Genomic DNA, 16,701 nt, shown 5'->3' on the forward strand with positions numbered 1-16,701 from the left:
ACTACAGCCCTGCAGCTGCATTTCAGCGCCACACGTTAAATCAGCATTAGCAGAATTCCTTAAGTCAGCCTCTGTTCTTCCTCCACTTCGTGTTTCTACCTTAGCTGACTGTCTATGAGGAAGAATTTTCTGAATTTAGTGGATTGCTTTTGGGGGTTTTCTTACTTGGATTTTTCTTTCCTTTACCACACATGTATACTCCCATCTAATCACCAAAGCGGTTACAGACTGCCAGGAACAACTCGCTGCAGTTCAGATGACTTCCTAGTTATTTCTGCCACGGCCAATTTTTAAAACAATGCACAAGATCCATTTTCCTGCTTTGTGGAACCAGATGTCCCAAGTTTTAACGTGCAGGCAGGACAGTTCTGTAGCTTCATTCACCTCGGGCCCTTACAGAATGGGTGTTCTTTTGGCGGCGGACAAACCCAACGCCGTCCGTGGGCTGCTACAGCCTGGAGCAACGGCAGGACTGGCGTTGCTATCTGAGCCACGTCAGCCTTTTGTGTCCCCAGCAGCACTGCACGTTCCTGCCTTCAGGAACATTTTACCATTTGCAGCTTTGCCATTAGGTGTAAGAGGCCTTTTCCTCTCTGCTAGCCCACTCCACTGCCCACACCAAACATGTCGCTGTCCACTCTCGGTTTTCCCATTCAGAAAAAAAATAAAAAAGAAACACCTCTCACGAGCAAAGCGATGCTGTTATCGTTATTTGCAAAGGAACAGCTCTTTGCTGGTCGAAGCACGTGACCGATGTAACTCTTCCCCATTAAATGTACCTGCGCTCGCTCTTCTCAACTTACCGTGAGGCGTGGAGAATAGGCTTAGCAGGATAATGACACTTGGTTGTACACCGTGTTCTACAAGAACTTTGACAGCCTCGATGACAGTATTACCAGTACCTAACAGGGGAAAAAGCGAGAATTTTTGGGTTTGGTTTTCGCCCCTGCCCCCAGCTGGAGAACTTGTCCTAGCCCATCCAAGAATATCCATGTTAACACTGAATGATGATACTGCCCTTTCCCTCTGGAAAACTGTCACCTCTGCAGATAGTAATTGTAGAAAACTTTGGTCTGATGAAGAAACTTCGTCTCTGCTCTGAAACAGCCAGCTCTGGCAGGTTTTAAGCACTGAAGTTGGTGGATTTTACTAAAGCCCTGAGGTAAGAAAGCTCGTCTAAAATAGTAAAATGGCAATTAAGAGCTCCATGTGTAGAACCAGAATTAGATCTTAGACTGGAAAAGTTACTTCATCCTGACAAACTCCTTACTTCACTTACCAGATTTTTCTTTTTTTTTTTTTTTGGTAGTATTAACTGTATTTAATTTTGAAATAATTCTAGGATTATAATATTAATCCAAAAATGTCTTTTAAAAGCATGAGAAAAATACTGTTTGAGTATTTTCTCATGGCAAAATTAAAACAATTAAATTTCTATCAAGTCTTAATGCTTCAGCCTTTCTCACAGATTCAAATGTGCCCAAATGATTTGCTCTGCGTTCATGCTGGTGCAGGCTGACTCCTATGGATTCTGGCACAGCCTGATAAATTCCCTACTAGGTCACCTAAATCAAGGAAAAAACCTAATCAAAGCCCCTGAAATTGGGAATTTTTCCTTTAAATCCAGCACACGAACTGTACACGATGATGAAAGACACTTACTTAGTATTGGGTACATCAGAAGAACTTTTCTCCTGTAAATGTCTGGTGGGAACTTAGCGTAGTACACTTTTGCTCTTTGCGTCTCCTCGTCGCTCTGTATCAGGATTTTTCCTATGCGGATTGATCGGCAGCAGTCTCGTAGACCTTGTTCCATTGCCTCTCCTCCAAACGAGCAGCAAAAAAACCAACAACAAGTTGTTACACGCGAAGAACCGGCACAATTGCAAGATGCTACAATTACACAGACAGCCCCAATACTGTATTGGTGAAGAGTTCTGAACAGGAGATTTTTTTTTTTTTCCGTCGGTTCTAAGTGTTAAAAACACTTGAAGCTTTTTTCCTTTTTCCTCTGTTTAGACAGAAAAACGCGTCTGCTCGGTGTTAATTTAGCTCCTGGGTACGAGTGTTCCCACACGCCAGTGCTAAGCTCTCAAAGGCGAGAGCTGGAACCATCACCACCAACGTACGGGGTTTGGAGAACATCTCTGAGCTCTGCCCAGAGACACCACGGTGCAAAACGCAGGAGAAGGGCAGGAAGCCGCGGCGCCACTGGATTTTACATCACAGATACAACGGTTTCCGCAGCATTGGGCAGAACAGCAGAGACTCTACCACTGGTGGGCATGGTTTGTTGGGAGACCTGTCCCTGAGCAGAAGTCGTTAGCGGCAGACGAGGATGGACAGTTGGCCTGGCCTCTCTCAGCTGCTGGAGGAGAGGCCAGGTGAAATCTGTTGCAGCTCTTTGTCTCCTAAAAAGTTAGTGAAACATATTGCTTGGCATTCTGTGATCAAGGATACCTAAGAGAGAATAACAACTGGCAGCTTTGGGTAAAACTTTGCTGTAGAGAAGTGCGGTCGCACATTTTTGAAAGGAAGTTGCGTACAGGTTTCCAAAAGGTTTAACTTGTGCTCATTCAACAACCAGAAAGTGCCTACCACTTCTCATTATGCTGACTCCGCAGTTTCCCTTCTCAAATTTGACTCCTTCATACTTGTGTCCTGTGGGAGGAAAGAACCGGACGTCAGTAGCAGTGATTGCTCCCTTCTGCCTCAGTGCCCCTCTGGGGATGCTGGTTTTAGTGACCTTGCTGTGAATGGAACCAAGATCTGCTGGATACCCACGGGACAAGAGTGAGCTCATCTCTCAAGAGGTGGCATGAACCCACCTGCGCACCATCCCCTGCCGCCCTCAGACAAGCAACGGACACATGGCCAAAACCGTAATTGGTAAAGAACTTGTGCTTTTTTTACCTTTAAAAGTCGTGTCAGAAAAGTGGCACAGAAGTGATCCTTTCCAAGTATGTGTTTTATAAGTTGGGTATTCTGTGATTATTTTAAATGAAGGACACTAGGCAAAATAAGCCTGGAGAAGAGAAGGCTCCAGGGAGACCTTAGAGCACCTTCCAGTCCCTGAAGGGGCTACAGGAAAGCTGGAGAGGGGCTGGTGACAAGGGCAGGGAGTGACAGGCCAAGGGGGAATGGCCTGAAGCTGAAGGAGGGGAGATTTAGATCAGATATGAGAAGAAGTTCTTCCCTGTGAGGGTGCTGAGGCCCTGGCACAGGGTGCCCAGAGAAGCTGTGGCTGCCCCTGGCTCCCTGGCAGTGTTCAAGGCCAGGCTGGATGGGGCTTTGGGCAACCTGGGCTAGTGGAGGGTGTCCCTGCCCAGGGCAGGGGGTGGAACTGGATGCGCTGAGGTCCTTCCAACCCAAACCAGTCTGGGATTCTGTATGTTTCTATGATTCTTGTAACGGTTCCATATTTTTGTGTATTAGTTAAGCTTCCACTTCCAGTCCTACTTAGGGGAGGCGTAATTTCCCACGTACCTGTTGGAGTGGTCACGGTACATTCTGTGTATGGCAGTTGATTCAGTCCCTCCTCAACCACAAGTCTGATCTGTAAAACCAAACAGATCAGTCAGCTTAAAGGGATTTGTTATCTATGGAGATAAGATACTAAACATTCGTAGTTTTTACAAGAACTAGGGGAACACCTAACAGCCTGAAGGGTCTAAAAGAGTCTCTTTAGTAGTAGTTAGGGACTATTTAGAGACCTTTTTTGGGGTGATGCCTATGTTTTGTCCACAAATCAAATGAAGACATTACAAAACAAAATTAGGGGAAGGAAGGGGGTTCATTGGCAATCATAGAACTGACTTTTATATCTGGCAGGCATAGGCATCACAGACAAATTTTTCTCAACAAATGAGCAAATCACCAATGCAACTTCATTTTCCTGGCAAAATACCAGTGAGAAAAAGGGAAAATTCACCCTCTCTCAGTTCCCCATCAGCTAGGCTCTGAGGTCTATTTTCACATCTGTATTTCTGTGACAAAACTGCACTGGGGCTGCCAGAACAGCCACAGGAGCTGCAGCAACGCAAATGCACCGCCAAGGGCCCAAAGGCAAGTCAGAAGATCTTAGAAATCTCTTTACCACCTTCTTCTTCTTCTGACACCTGCCAGCTGTGGTTACTAGGGGATGCTCAGCCAGGCACCCGCGTCTTTACGCGCTACAGATGGTCCCGTTCAGCAGAGACGCCTTCACTGGAGGTGCAGCTCGTAAGCCACACAAGAGTGGCCAGAAAACCTCGGGCTCTCCCCTGGTGCTGGCCCTGCAGCTGTACCCCCAGGCAAATTTACCTTAATGCATTCATCTGAACCCAGAATGATTGCCCATGAAAAGATGCTCTGGGTATTAAAGATGTAAAAATTCTCTCTGCTAGTGAGCCAAAGATTCACAGGCTGGAACTGCTCAAGGAAAGCTACTGACAAGCCAAAGATGAAACCTGTTAAGCAAAAGTCACCGAATAACGGCAGAAATGACGTGCTTGCGCCTGGGACTGAGTAAGTAGATGGCTCACTTCAGGCATTTCTTATTTCAGAAACAGGCCACAGCAGACTGGAAGGTTTTTCCTGTTCTTCCATTCTGCCCTAGTCCCTCGCACACAGGCAGCCTCTACTGGGAATTAGAAACAGTCTCTTAAATTTACAATCCCTCTTTGAAGATATTTTTAGTAATTTTAGTATGACTTTTTTTTCCTGGAGTTCCATATTCAGAGGTGGTGGTCGTATCAAATCAGTAGAAGAGTTTGACCAGAAATTAAACCCATGAATTAAAGTTATCAATAACAAAAATAAAGTCTATTTTTAATTGGGAAAAATAAAAAAGCTAAAAGGGATGTTAAATTCTAGCAGGCCTAGTGAAACTGCCAAGGCTTAAAGAGTTACGCTGAAGTTTTAGATTAAGCATTTAATGCTGATATACAAACTTAAATGTTAGCGTGTTCATTTATTACAATTCCATGTTTAAGATTTACCACACAGCCTTTGCAGTTAGCAAAGGGAAACACTGTTTGCTTGGAACCTCCATTAGTAAAGATCTGTTAGAACTGTTAGCAAAAAAAACAGTTAGAGGTCCAAAGAGTTTTAGCTAACTACCACATAAACAGTTCAAGAATATGAAAATGTTAATGAAATCTACCTTTTCTCAGCCAATTAAGCACATGAATAAAGTCTCCTTACCACGCTCAAATACCACTGAAGAAATCAGGTTTGACCAATTCCTCAGAGAACAGAGAAATTTGGAGATAAGCAGCTGTAGAGAGCAGGCTGACAGTGTGCTCCTTTAGAAGAGGTGTAATCACTAAATAAGGAAGTCAACTAGGTGCAGTCAGAGGTGTTGCTGCTCTGACCAGACAAAATGGAAAAATGGGAACCCTTTCAGAGCCACCCCAAACAGTATCTGTCATCCTCAGCACCCTTCCTCCTGCCTGCAACTGGGAAAAAGGTGAAGCATTTAAATGCCTAGAACCCAGAATTTAAATCAGTTCTGGAGTGACCATTGTTATCTTCCCCATTTGTGGGCAGACAGTTGTCTAACTGTATTTTATGTGATAGCCATGCATGACCTAATTTGTGAGACCATAGTAATTCCTAGGGGGATCCTCTCGCCCATGATGTTGTAGCTTTACTTGGAAGCTGAAGGGAAAGCAGAGTAGTGGGGCTGTCAGCCATACTTTGTATCTATCTTTCTGCACCTCAGGATTTCAAACCGCTTTTAAAGGACGCGTTATCACCCCTGAGAGAGAGAGAGGTGGGCAGAAAGGTGAAGTGACCTGTTCAGGGTTGCACAGGCGGTTGATGATGGGGCTGAGGAATTAATTAATTCCTTAACCTCAGACCTCCAGTCAAACCACAAAATCTACCTTCTGCTAAAACCCACCATTGTTCTTCTGTGTCATCCCTTTATGTGTGAAACAAACTGCCAGAAGAAAAAACTGTACCACCAGAAACTCATCAGCTTTATAATTCTTCCTTCTGACCTCTTCCTATGGTGAGCTTACAAGATGCTGCCACTAACAACTACCGAGCTAGTAGCAAGCTTATCTTCATTCTCATTTGCTCTCTGCAACAAGATATATTTTGTTACCCCTACAATCCTATGCATATGTTTCTTCTCTTCATGTATTGCATCTTGCCATTAAGCTCTGTTTGCTAACTGGGTGGAAAACACATCAAGTCTTAACAATGTTTGCACTCCACCAAGTGTAGTAGAGACTATGTCCCACATGAAATTGTAACTGTTCTTCGCCACACCTAGGAATAACATACAGAAAATGAGAGTCCTATATACTGTTTTGCATAAAATTCCTCCTACAGAATGGAAAACAGACTAGGAAACATCCACGTGACAAGCAAACAGATGTTTCTGTGAAGAGCAGGTCTCTGTATGAGTGCTGGCCAGCCCAGAGGAGATGCTGGTACAAGGGCCTGAACTGAACTCACTGCCTGGAAGCTGCGGTTTCTAGCAATGAGGGGGAAAAAAAATCAGGGCTTCCATCAGAATGGCGCAGGACCTCCAAGTAAAGCGAGCAGGTATGTGGGACAGGTCCTTTGCACTGATTAATGACAACAAGGAGCAGTCAGGAGTGTTAAGGGTTTTTCTGTCAGAATTAGAATAGCTATTGTTTATCTTTTTTTTGGTTTTTTTTTTAATACAGATTAGGAATATAGTGCTTCTCTTTAATTCAAAGAAGTTGGCAGGAATGACTGCTCCTTAAAGGGCGCAGCATGATGGGAACCTAATACAAGGTAAAACCTTCCTGTGAAAGGAGTACTGGTGGGGAAAGGGTCCGACCCCTGCACCGGAGAACTATACCCTGTCAACGTGTGGGATTGCTGCTGTTGATCTTTGTTGGCTTCCTCAATCTTATTTGCACCGTTAAGCAGGTGAAGAACCTGAAACCACAGAACCCAGAAGAACCACAGGTAGCTGAGCTAGTCTTTCATAGGTGGTGGGTGTTTCCTGGGCTGTTCCTACTCATCCAGTGAACTGTAAAGAGCACGTGTCAATTTAAATAGTATCTGCTGAGAACTGCTGGCACAGAACAAAGTTGGGGCTGCGACTTTCTGCTTGTCCATCATGAAGTACTATTGGCAAAGAAGGCACTCCAGTCAGTTATTTAATGACGAGTTATGAGCAATGGGATCTGTCAGCTTGGGCCTTTACTGTTCTTGGTGCATGGGAATGCAAGAAACATCCTTAAGAAGGGAAAAGCAGGGAGGAAAGTGGAATAGCTGCAAAGATAAAAAGCACTGCAGTCGCAATCTTAGGCTGTGGTCAGAGCTAAGCCCTGAGCAAGCCTGGATCAGGCATGGATTAAGATTGGGATCATCACAGGAAGCCTGCCTGCTGTAGCAAATGGTGCTGGTATTGCATGGTCTCTGGTCTCACCTTTGCTAGAGGGAGAAAGAAAGACTTTCCTTGTTAACGAATGTGGATTTGCAAACAGCAAACACCGTCATGAATACAAGGAAGTATATGTGTGGGTGTGAGTGTTGTAGTTTTCTTTAAGCATGTAATTTAAATGCGATAAATGTTGCATTCCCAACAGTCTTTGTTCTGACTTACCAAAATGTGTGAAAACTTCAAATTGCTTTGTCCCTGCTAGTAACTACCACATGGCTAAAAACAAATTCCCAGCGTGGATGCACCCAGAGCTACTAATCTAATACACAGCAAGTGCCAGGAGGCGCTTCTGCATGCAAGCAATTGCTAACATCTAGACTGTACGAAATCATTCAGCTCTGTTCACCAGATCTAAAGCACTGTTTCAAAGTAAAACTGAATTATCTCTAGCCTCTGCGCATCTGGTTTTGAACAGTATTCTCTTATTACTACTGCTGTCTGTCCTGAAGTAGCTATGTTTGGTAATAACATGGTTTCTGGAACCCTGTGAGATGAAAGCAGTCCATAACAGAGAACAGAAGTCCCTATACAGAAAGTTGCTGTCAAACAGCAATTTCCTTTGTGTGGAAAAGTTGTTCTCACATCACCATTATTCCAGCCTGAAAGACCCATTTTATGGAAGAGTTACAAAGTACAATACCAAGAAGAAGAAATTCTTCACCTACCAGACGATCAGCAGAAAATACGAAGTCTCCTCTACTGGATTTCCTGAAAAAGGTAATAATTTCTATTTTAAATTGGGGAATAATTTTCAGAACATTGCTTAAATACAATATTAATTCAAAGGACAATATACTCTAAAGGCAGTTCAGAGAAAAGTCTCCTACAATATGCAATATTTATCCCCACAGAGATTCTGCTTTATGGGTTACCTTCTTGATGGTGAAGATTGAAATGCAGTGAGCTAACGCAGGGGGGGGTTTGCCTCTTACTACTGGCAACATGGCTGCACTGTACAAGCAGCAATTAAAGCATGAAAACATGAGGACGATATTCTGTAGGTTTTCCATTGTACTAGCACTCCAGCTCAGTTCCAAAACACCTCACAAGCTCAGATGTGCACCAACCTGGTACGCTCCCTACAGCTCTGAACGAGAGCGCTTTGGTCCGCCTGTTCTTAAGTCAATCAGAAACCATGGGACAATGATAATGCAGATCCCAAGCCCTGAGACTGAGTTAGCACACCTGATAAAAAGGATATATATCATATCTTGTCTGGAATTCCTTTATAGTGTGACTAGATGAGTGAACTTGGGACTAAAATGAGCAGGGATTAACAAGTATTCCCATGAAAACACCTCTCTGCCGTCTTAATAGCTTGGGTGCAACTGTTTGCTCACGCGACCGCATGGCTTTTGGCCCCTTCAGAAGACAGAATAAGCTCACGTCCTCCTGCTACATACTGCGTAAGTGTGCCATGTTAAAAGCCTGAATTTTAAAAGCAGATTTTAACACCTTGCTTCCCATGCCAAGACCAACTCTCACTGCCAAGAGTAGGACAAATTTCCAATTAAGGAGCCAACACTTACAGTAGGCTAGCCTTAAAAACACTCAGGCAAAGCAGCATCAGCAGGTACTTTTTAGTGAAATTTTCTATTCATCACAGCAGGCATACTCCTCTCTCATTTTCAAACCACGATGTCTCCTTAAATACCATAGAGTTTTGCATTTCATCTCCAAGATTCTGCAACATCTTATGCTTACATGAGTGAAAGTCAGGAGGTTTGTCTGCTTTGTTCCTGGGCAACTGGTAACTTAGCCACACTAAAAAAAAGGACTTTTAAAAAGAGTGTCAGCCTAATCTCTTTCCTTGTGCTAATAACACATTATTAAAAACACTGTTTGTTTTTTGGTTTTCCTTCTTTCTGGTAATGACAGGATATTCATAACTTTCTGCTACTTTGACCTTAACCAGAAAGGCAACACTAAAAAAAAATTAAAAAAAAATTTAAAAAATTTTTAAAAATCACAAAACCACAAAAAAAACCCCAAAACCCCTACAATCATACAAACCGATTTTAGTAAGATTTTTGAAGGGATTCGTATTTCCATCTGTGGGGTGTATAAATATTTTTTTAAAAAGGGAACTAGCAAAGTGTGTAAATGGCACATCTAAGTTCTTCCAGACTATGGCATTTCAGAAAATTTCATGAACGGGTGGTAAGACAAACTGAACAATGTCAAGACTGTGGTTTTGACTGCAGAGCAATACATGTTTAGAGTGAATTCTAGGAGTTACTAATACAGATTACTAGGCTTTAAATTAACTACTCTGTCCTTGCAGAGAGAGAGAGATGTTTTTATGCACAGTTCACTAACACTCCTAGTCAGTTATGCCTCTTTTATTGAGGGGAGGAGGACAATGGTGCATAAAAATGAGAGACAAATAACAGGCATACTGAAAATGACAGACCTCTTGTACACCGGCAGCTGGAAAGCTGTGACCAGATTTCAAGCCCCGCATCATATGAGAATTGCTAGGGACCAGAAAAAAAGGCTTCTGTGAAAACACTGGTAACTGTTCACCTTAAATACCAGATAGGAGTAGAGATAATAATGATCGATGGCAGACTAGAAATTATTTTAGCTTCTTAATCAGGTAACAAGACAACGTCTGAAAAATTGAGGCATTAAAACCTGACTTGTAGCACACAGTTAAGAACACGAACATTGTGTTAATCAATATAAATTAGTTTCATTGTGTTTCTGAAGGTATGGAAGCATGGCTGATGTACAACTAAACTCACATGCATGTCTTAAGAGGTGAGAAGAAATGTTCTTTGGGAATGTACCGTAATACAAGCTAACTGCAGGGTTTCTTCCTGCTCTAGCACTTGGTACTAGTTACAACCACTGATACGGCTGTAGGCTACACGGGTTGTGGTCTGACACACTTTGGTGATTCCTTTTCTGTAAGTTACCTTACAGAAGAACTTCTTGACAGACACCCAGGGTACTGTGAAGGCAAGACTTGAAAAAAGCTGCTTCTCTAAACAGAATTTGTAAAAGGCCTTTATAAGAAAAGGCACCGGACAAACTGCTGCCATTCAGGAGAGATGATGTAGCTGGGAAACAGGACCGTGTTTTACCTGCAGCGCTTCAGTACTTCATGTACATCAGTAGTTAATTTTTTTTCAGTGCCTGGGCTAAGGGGGTGGTATGTGAAAGGGATCCCACCCTTCTTGCCTGCAGAAGTCATCTTTACTCATCACAGGTGAGTTACACACTCCTGAATCACCCTACTCTGTATAGCAGCTAGGGCTGCATGTCCTACCGCTTTACTGTCTCAATTTCTACGCTGTTCACTCAGTTCCCTGGGGAATAAGAAGCCTTAGCAGAACACAACAGAATGATCTCGCGTAACAGACACAATAACCATTAAATACCTACATTTAAATCATGTCTATTGTTAAATCAGGAATTAAATTGACACTACCAATCTAAGCTAATGAATTTGCTTCTACAGAAACCAGAGCTCTACGTTACGAATTGCTGCACCACTCATTTCAGCTTCCAGATCCCTGGTTCTAATCTGTGCAGGCCAGAAATCACTTTGAGATCATACCCTCCTCAGAAAGAAGCTGTAACTGTTTGCTCTCAAATGTTCAATACTTAAATGTATCAGTTCACATCCCATTAGAGGACTCAAAATTCATATCCAACACACAGTGTAAAAGGCATCTACCCACCCATTAAGGATTTGCTAGGCAGAAAAGTGAACAAGCCTGAGGAAAAACGAGCAAACCCATGCACACTTGGAGAGCTATTGATCTCTGCAAATCTGGCACACAGACCTAGTTCTTGTTCGCTTTAATTAAACAAAAGAAATACGCGGTCATTTTAGTCTATCAAATGGCCATTACTGATTCAGCCATCTGTCTCTGAGCCCACCACAGGACATGATGACCAGCCACATGAAGGTGGGTTTTCTTTTACAAACTGGACAGTTACTCCAACTGAAAGGCTGTGATTTCTTTCCTCTGAATCCTCTCAGGAACAAGGAAAGAGCTTTCCACTTTTCTGGAATATTATGGACAAAATAGAGTCCCTGAGATCTGCTGCATCTGGCCTGACCATCCTTAGCTCCACGTAAGCACGCCCGATTCTAACTTGCATTGCACTTCACAGTAACAGTCCTGCTTTGACTGTTTTTTCCCCTACTTTTGTTCTGTTTCTCCCCCCTTTTAATTTTTTTTTTTAAACAGCTTGCCTTTTAATTTTTTGCCCTTTTCAGGTGATGGCTGTACCTGGAACATCCATCTTCTACAGCATTAAGTGATCCAAATATCCTCCTTGAGTTAAGGCAGCTCTGGTGTTACCTGTTCTTTTTTTAATCCAGAAAGATAGATTAAGTGATAGGTATCCAACTGCCCTGTGGATGACACAGCTTTTCCCTCTTCCCCGAGCGGTGTATGTGAACATACATACCCTTTTGTCAGTTTAAATCAGATTTTTTGACCAGTAGCTCCTCTTAGCTGTATAGCAGCTTATTCACAAATATGATACTTCTGAGGAGTTTCTTTTAGCACTTGGTTAGAATGCTAGTGGTCACAGAGTCATCTTAAGGCAGCTTACACCTTCCCTGGGAAAGGTTACTGCAACAGTTTCTAACCAGCATGTAAGAACTCTCACCCTTGCCGCTGAGCACGTTTTAGCATCTTTCTGAATGACACGCACTAAAATAGGCCAGTCCAAGGTCTCTTATTTACTGAGATGCAGCTGGCTTTCTGGGACAGAATGTAAAAACAGTGTTTCCTGGGACAAAATGTAAAAATGTTTCCCTACTGTCCTTACATACAAAGCTTACACTTGCCTTTCTGAGCAGGCTGTTGTCCAGTTTTCCTCACTGGCTGGGAAGGGAGCATGAAAGCAACAGTTACATCTGCACTGCCAGGGCGGTGTCACGCTCAGAATAAAGCACAGTTTGCTATCACTGCAGCTGTTATGAGTAATTCACTACTTACAAGTCTTATTCTATACTTCCCCTTACCAAAGTCTTGTGCAATGAAGCTGATGCAACTCTAAAAAAATCTCATCAAAGTTAAAATATCAGCTGCTGGTTTCTGGATAAGCTCACGCTAACCAAAAACTTTAAACATATTTGCAAGAGTTCAAACCTACTTACAACAAAATAATAATTAAAAAACCTAGCTGGGCACAGTAACCACATTGTTAGTATTCGCCTAGATATCAAAACCATACGCTATTTCTTTTTCACTAACCTCAAAATCTTTTAAAGGCCACCACCAAGCCTAGTTTGGATTTCCTCTCTCCCTCTCAGCCCACTTAAAACTTCCCTTTCTGCTCTGCAGGGGAGCTGCCAGACACTCTCACCTGCAGAGATCTTTTCTGTGGTCTTGCCACAATTGCCCTCCTTACATTGAGATCTCTGTGTGCTCCTGCCTGCCATGAAAATGTTTTTCCACAATGCTTTGAAGATTTAAAAAGAAAAAAATAGTTTAAGGTAACAAGGCTCATGTAAGCAAATAAAATTAACACTGGTATTGTCTTTGAGAGATGATTAGTTTTGCATAAAAATTAGTGTTATTAGCTACAAAGTTAAGGACTCAAGAACCAGGAAATAACAAAGCATAGACTATGCAGATGGACAGATATGAAACACGAGGAAGAACCATGTCTGTGCTGAGGGTTAGTTATTGCAGACATTAGAAAGCCAACGTGATGCAGGAAGAAAACAGTTTATTCAGAACCTGATCACGCTATTGATAAACTTGATTTCACACCTCTCTGTCTGCTGGTGGTTCTTGCATCACAACAGGCAAATCGTGCTTTTCATAGATGGCCACTACTTATGTTTGTCATATGTTGCATGCTAAATTTAATATCAAATCAAAGCTACGTATGTGATCAGTGGGAGGTATGCTTTCAACATCTCAGGTGGTATAATCAAACATTCGGTCTTAAGTATCTCACACTGGATGTTCGGCAGCGGGGCACAATTTTGCACGGATTTCTGCACTTCAGCTTAAGATTTGTAAAACTGGAATAACACCTTTGTGTCTCACAAGGTACAGTGGCAGCAAAGACTCTTGGTGGCACAAAGTGACAACAATGGAAAATAATGCCCTCAAAAAAGGCAGTCTCCTTTGCAGGTAACGTGCCCTAAGTAAGCAAACTGTTCTCTCCTTGTCTGCCTCCCTCCTTAATACTGTCTCTCTCTCCCATTCCTCCCAGCCCACCATGGTCTAGTCTCTGTGCTATCTCCAACTTATTGTTCCTAAACTATTCGTTTTGCCTAATTTCTTCCAGTCCCTGCTCTTCAAACATCTGATTCCAGTTCATTTCAGCTAGTCCCACTTTTATTCAATCTTTTTCCTGTTTCTAGCTCTCTCAGGCTGCCCTTGTGATCTGTTTTCTTCTGGCCATCCTTGTCCCAAAATCCTTAACACCCTCCCCAGCGAATACAGACTGCAAAGACTTGGCCTTTACATCTTCCTTAACAAGACAGTCCCAATCTTCAGCAAACGCACGTGATTTCCCTGCCATTTAGTCCCAAACCTAGCACCTATCCTTTGCCAACCTTTAAGTCCAGTCTGTGCTCCTATACTCGCGTTATCTTAATCCCCCCCATCCTGCGTACAGTGCAAGGTATCGGGACAGCGGTAACGAGACCCAGCTCCTGCCGGGGCACGACGGAGTGACAATAAGCTACAGCTTCCTTTCCCAAGGGTTTTATACTCCCTTTGGACGATGATGATGACGATGATGATGTGGCAAGCAAGCTCTGAGCTGTCCACGGTGTGGAGGTACATAAATACCTCACATCAGGAAGCGCAAAGATCTGGAAGACGTTTTAAAAGCCGCCGAATTAATAACGTCTTCGTCCCCGATGGCGCCGAGGCGGAGCTGGCCGTGGAAGCCCCCCGGGAGCGCTGAGGCGAGGGCCGGGCACCTTCCCCACGCTGCCCTCCGGCCTCCGTCACCAGAAATGGCTGCACCGCGGCGGCGCTGGCGCAGCGCCCCGAAGCGCGGGCGGTAAGCCCGGCAGGCACGGGAGCACGCCCCGCCGACAGGCCCGCTGCTCCCCCCGCCCCGAGCTCGGCCACCGGCCTCGGCGGGGTCCGCCTGACAGGACGCCGCGCCGGGAGCCCACGGGCAGCGTCCGCCGCCGCATCCCTCAGGAGGCTGCGCCGAGCACAGGAGCCGGCACCGGGGGCCGGCCGACAGCGGGCTCGGCGGACCGCGGCTCCCTGAGGGAAGGGGGGGGGGCCGGCGGGCCGCCATCCCCCCTCAGCGTCCCCCCGTCCCGCCCCGCGGCTCCTCCTCAGGCCACGCTCGCCGGCGCCGCGCGGCCTCCCCGGTCGCTGCCCGCCCCGCCGCCCGCTCACTTGTCCCTGATGATCGTCTGGAGCTCCCGGAGCTGGTCGTTCATCGGCAGCAGCTTCAGCTGCGGCCCGATCGGCGGCGCGTCGCCCTCGCCAACGGGAAGCGGCGGAGCCGCCACCGCCGCGACCCCATTGCTGCTGCTGCTGCTGTCCGGGCTGGGGCAGCCGCTGTCTTCTCCGGGCTCAGCGAAGCGGATCAGCCGGGACACGCCGGTCGCCGTCGTCGCCGCCGCCGGCGGCGGCTGCTGCTCGTCCTGCGGCCGCGGGCCGAGCCGCTGGTTCTGGCAGGGCATCGCCTCCATGCGCCGGGGCGCGCCCCGCCCCCCCGCCGGCCCTTGCCGCCACGCGCCGCGCCGGGCCCGCTTGCGCCGCCGCTGGGGGGGAGGGGGGACACGAGACGGGGCGGGGGGGGCGGAGCGCGCCGGTCCGCCCTCGTTCGATTGGCTGCCGGCGCCGCCACTCAAAGCCGCGGCGGGAGCGCAGACACGGGAGGCGGGGTGTGCCGGTGGGGTGCAGGTTTGTCCCGCCGGCTTCCCGCCCTTCGCGCTTCTCTCGCCAGCCGCTCTGTGGGGGCGCCTCGGGGCCGGTGGGCGCCAGCGGTCTGACGGGGTCTGCCGCCAGCCTGCGGTCCGCCGCGGCAGCCTCGGCCTCCTGCCTTCCCGCCGCCTTTCCGGCAGGTTTTCCTGCCGCCGCCGCGACCTCTCTGCTGCCACCTGGCCTGGGGCTGCCGTCGGTCTCGTCGCCGGGATCCCCGAAGCGAATCAGCCGGGAGCCGCCGGTGGCTGCTCGTCCCGCAGCTGGTTGTGGCAGAGCATCGCCCCCACGGCCCCCCCCCCCCCGCCGACCGTTGCCGCCATGTTACAAAGAACATGACAGCCACAAAGAGGAGGAAAAGGACGTGAAATTGGGAACATCCATTAGTCAGCTCACGCTGGAAAGAAAAGCAACACAGAACAAGTGATGAGAACAAATAAAAGCCGGAAAATCTTTGTTCCTAGAGAGAAGGAAGATATCCTCTAAAACTCCCAACTTGGAGCTCTCAAGCTTGTATACTTGTATAAAAGTCACGCCTTACTATAAAAAGCAAGAAGAGACCAAGAAATGACCTGGTTCGTTTCCCCTCCTATAGCCAAAGTAGAGTGCAGGGGATTGCTACTAATTCTTTGTATGTGACAGAGCCAGTACAATCACGGCCTCCCGCCTGGCACAGGATCGTGCCCTATGCCCCCAGGGAAATCAGCAGGCACCAGCTCTTGAAGCTCTGTTCACAGGCTGCTGAGTGTCCTGGGCATGTATGAAAATTCTGCAGCTCTTACAACAGAAGGTGTGCCAAGACAGCCTGGCCTCTGTAGCTAGAGCAATCAGGCAGCGTTAGAACTGAGCACAGAGGGTTAGAGAAAGCTTAAAAGCCAAGTGGGACCTTACAAGCAGAAGAAAGACCTATTTCCTCCTGCAGCAGCAAAGTGCCAGAGGTCCTCATCCACAGGACATCCCCAGGTCTATGGATGTGGGGACCTCCAAGTGAAAAAATGACTCCTCAGCCTCTGCGCACCCCAGGTATGCAGCCATGGAGCTCAACTCTCTGTGCCTTTCTTAGCGTAAGAAACAATTCCTGGTAGTGCCCATGAGCATCTCGGGGCGTTTTATGTAAGTGATCAGCCATGAAAACAATAGAAATTCAATAAAGGAATGCACAGCAAAGTTAAGTTACTTACACACAGTCATACAGAGTTGGCAGCAGAGGGGACATAAAAATCTGGAGGCGAAAGGCCAGCCTCTCACTGAGCTGTCAGTTGGCATTGCTGGCATATGAGTGGCAATCGATGAATAAGCAGCATACTTTGGTTCAGTCAGCTTTTCACTTGAGAAAGGAGTCGTGTGGGAGTCAGAAAATGAACAAGGGTTTTTGATTAGTGTTCAGGAAGTATCTACAGATCGATGCCA

General features: G+C 46.1%; 1 protein-coding gene across 3 annotated transcripts in view; it reads right to left on the reverse strand.

Annotated features, from left to right (window-relative positions):
• UPRT (uracil phosphoribosyltransferase homolog) overlaps positions 1-15,138 on the reverse strand; it is a 20,191-nt gene extending 5,053 nt beyond the window's left edge. The window contains exons 1-6 of one of the 3 annotated variants that reach the window (XM_075763681.1): positions 14,761-15,135; positions 8,077-8,119; positions 3,487-3,556; positions 2,599-2,661; positions 1,663-1,824; positions 804-902 (exon numbers count right to left, since the gene is read on the reverse strand). In XM_075763681.1, coding sequence (XP_075619796.1) covers positions 804-902; positions 1,663-1,824; positions 2,599-2,661; positions 3,487-3,556; positions 8,077-8,119; positions 14,761-15,059 — 736 coding nt within the window. In that variant the 5' untranslated portion in view covers positions 15,060-15,135. Of the gene's footprint in view, positions 1-803; positions 903-1,662; positions 1,825-2,598; positions 2,662-3,486; positions 3,557-8,076; positions 8,120-14,760 lie in introns of all 3 variants that reach the window. The other 2 variants (XM_075763680.1, XM_075763682.1) reach the window with 2 other exon arrangements.
• Between the last annotated feature and the right edge of the window lie 1,563 nt (positions 15,139-16,701).

Source organism: Balearica regulorum, chromosome 11 (assembly GCF_011004875.1).
Source record: "Balearica regulorum gibbericeps isolate bBalReg1 chromosome 11, bBalReg1.pri, whole genome shotgun sequence".
Lineage (NCBI taxonomy): Eukaryota > Metazoa > Chordata > Aves > Gruiformes > Gruidae > Balearica > Balearica regulorum.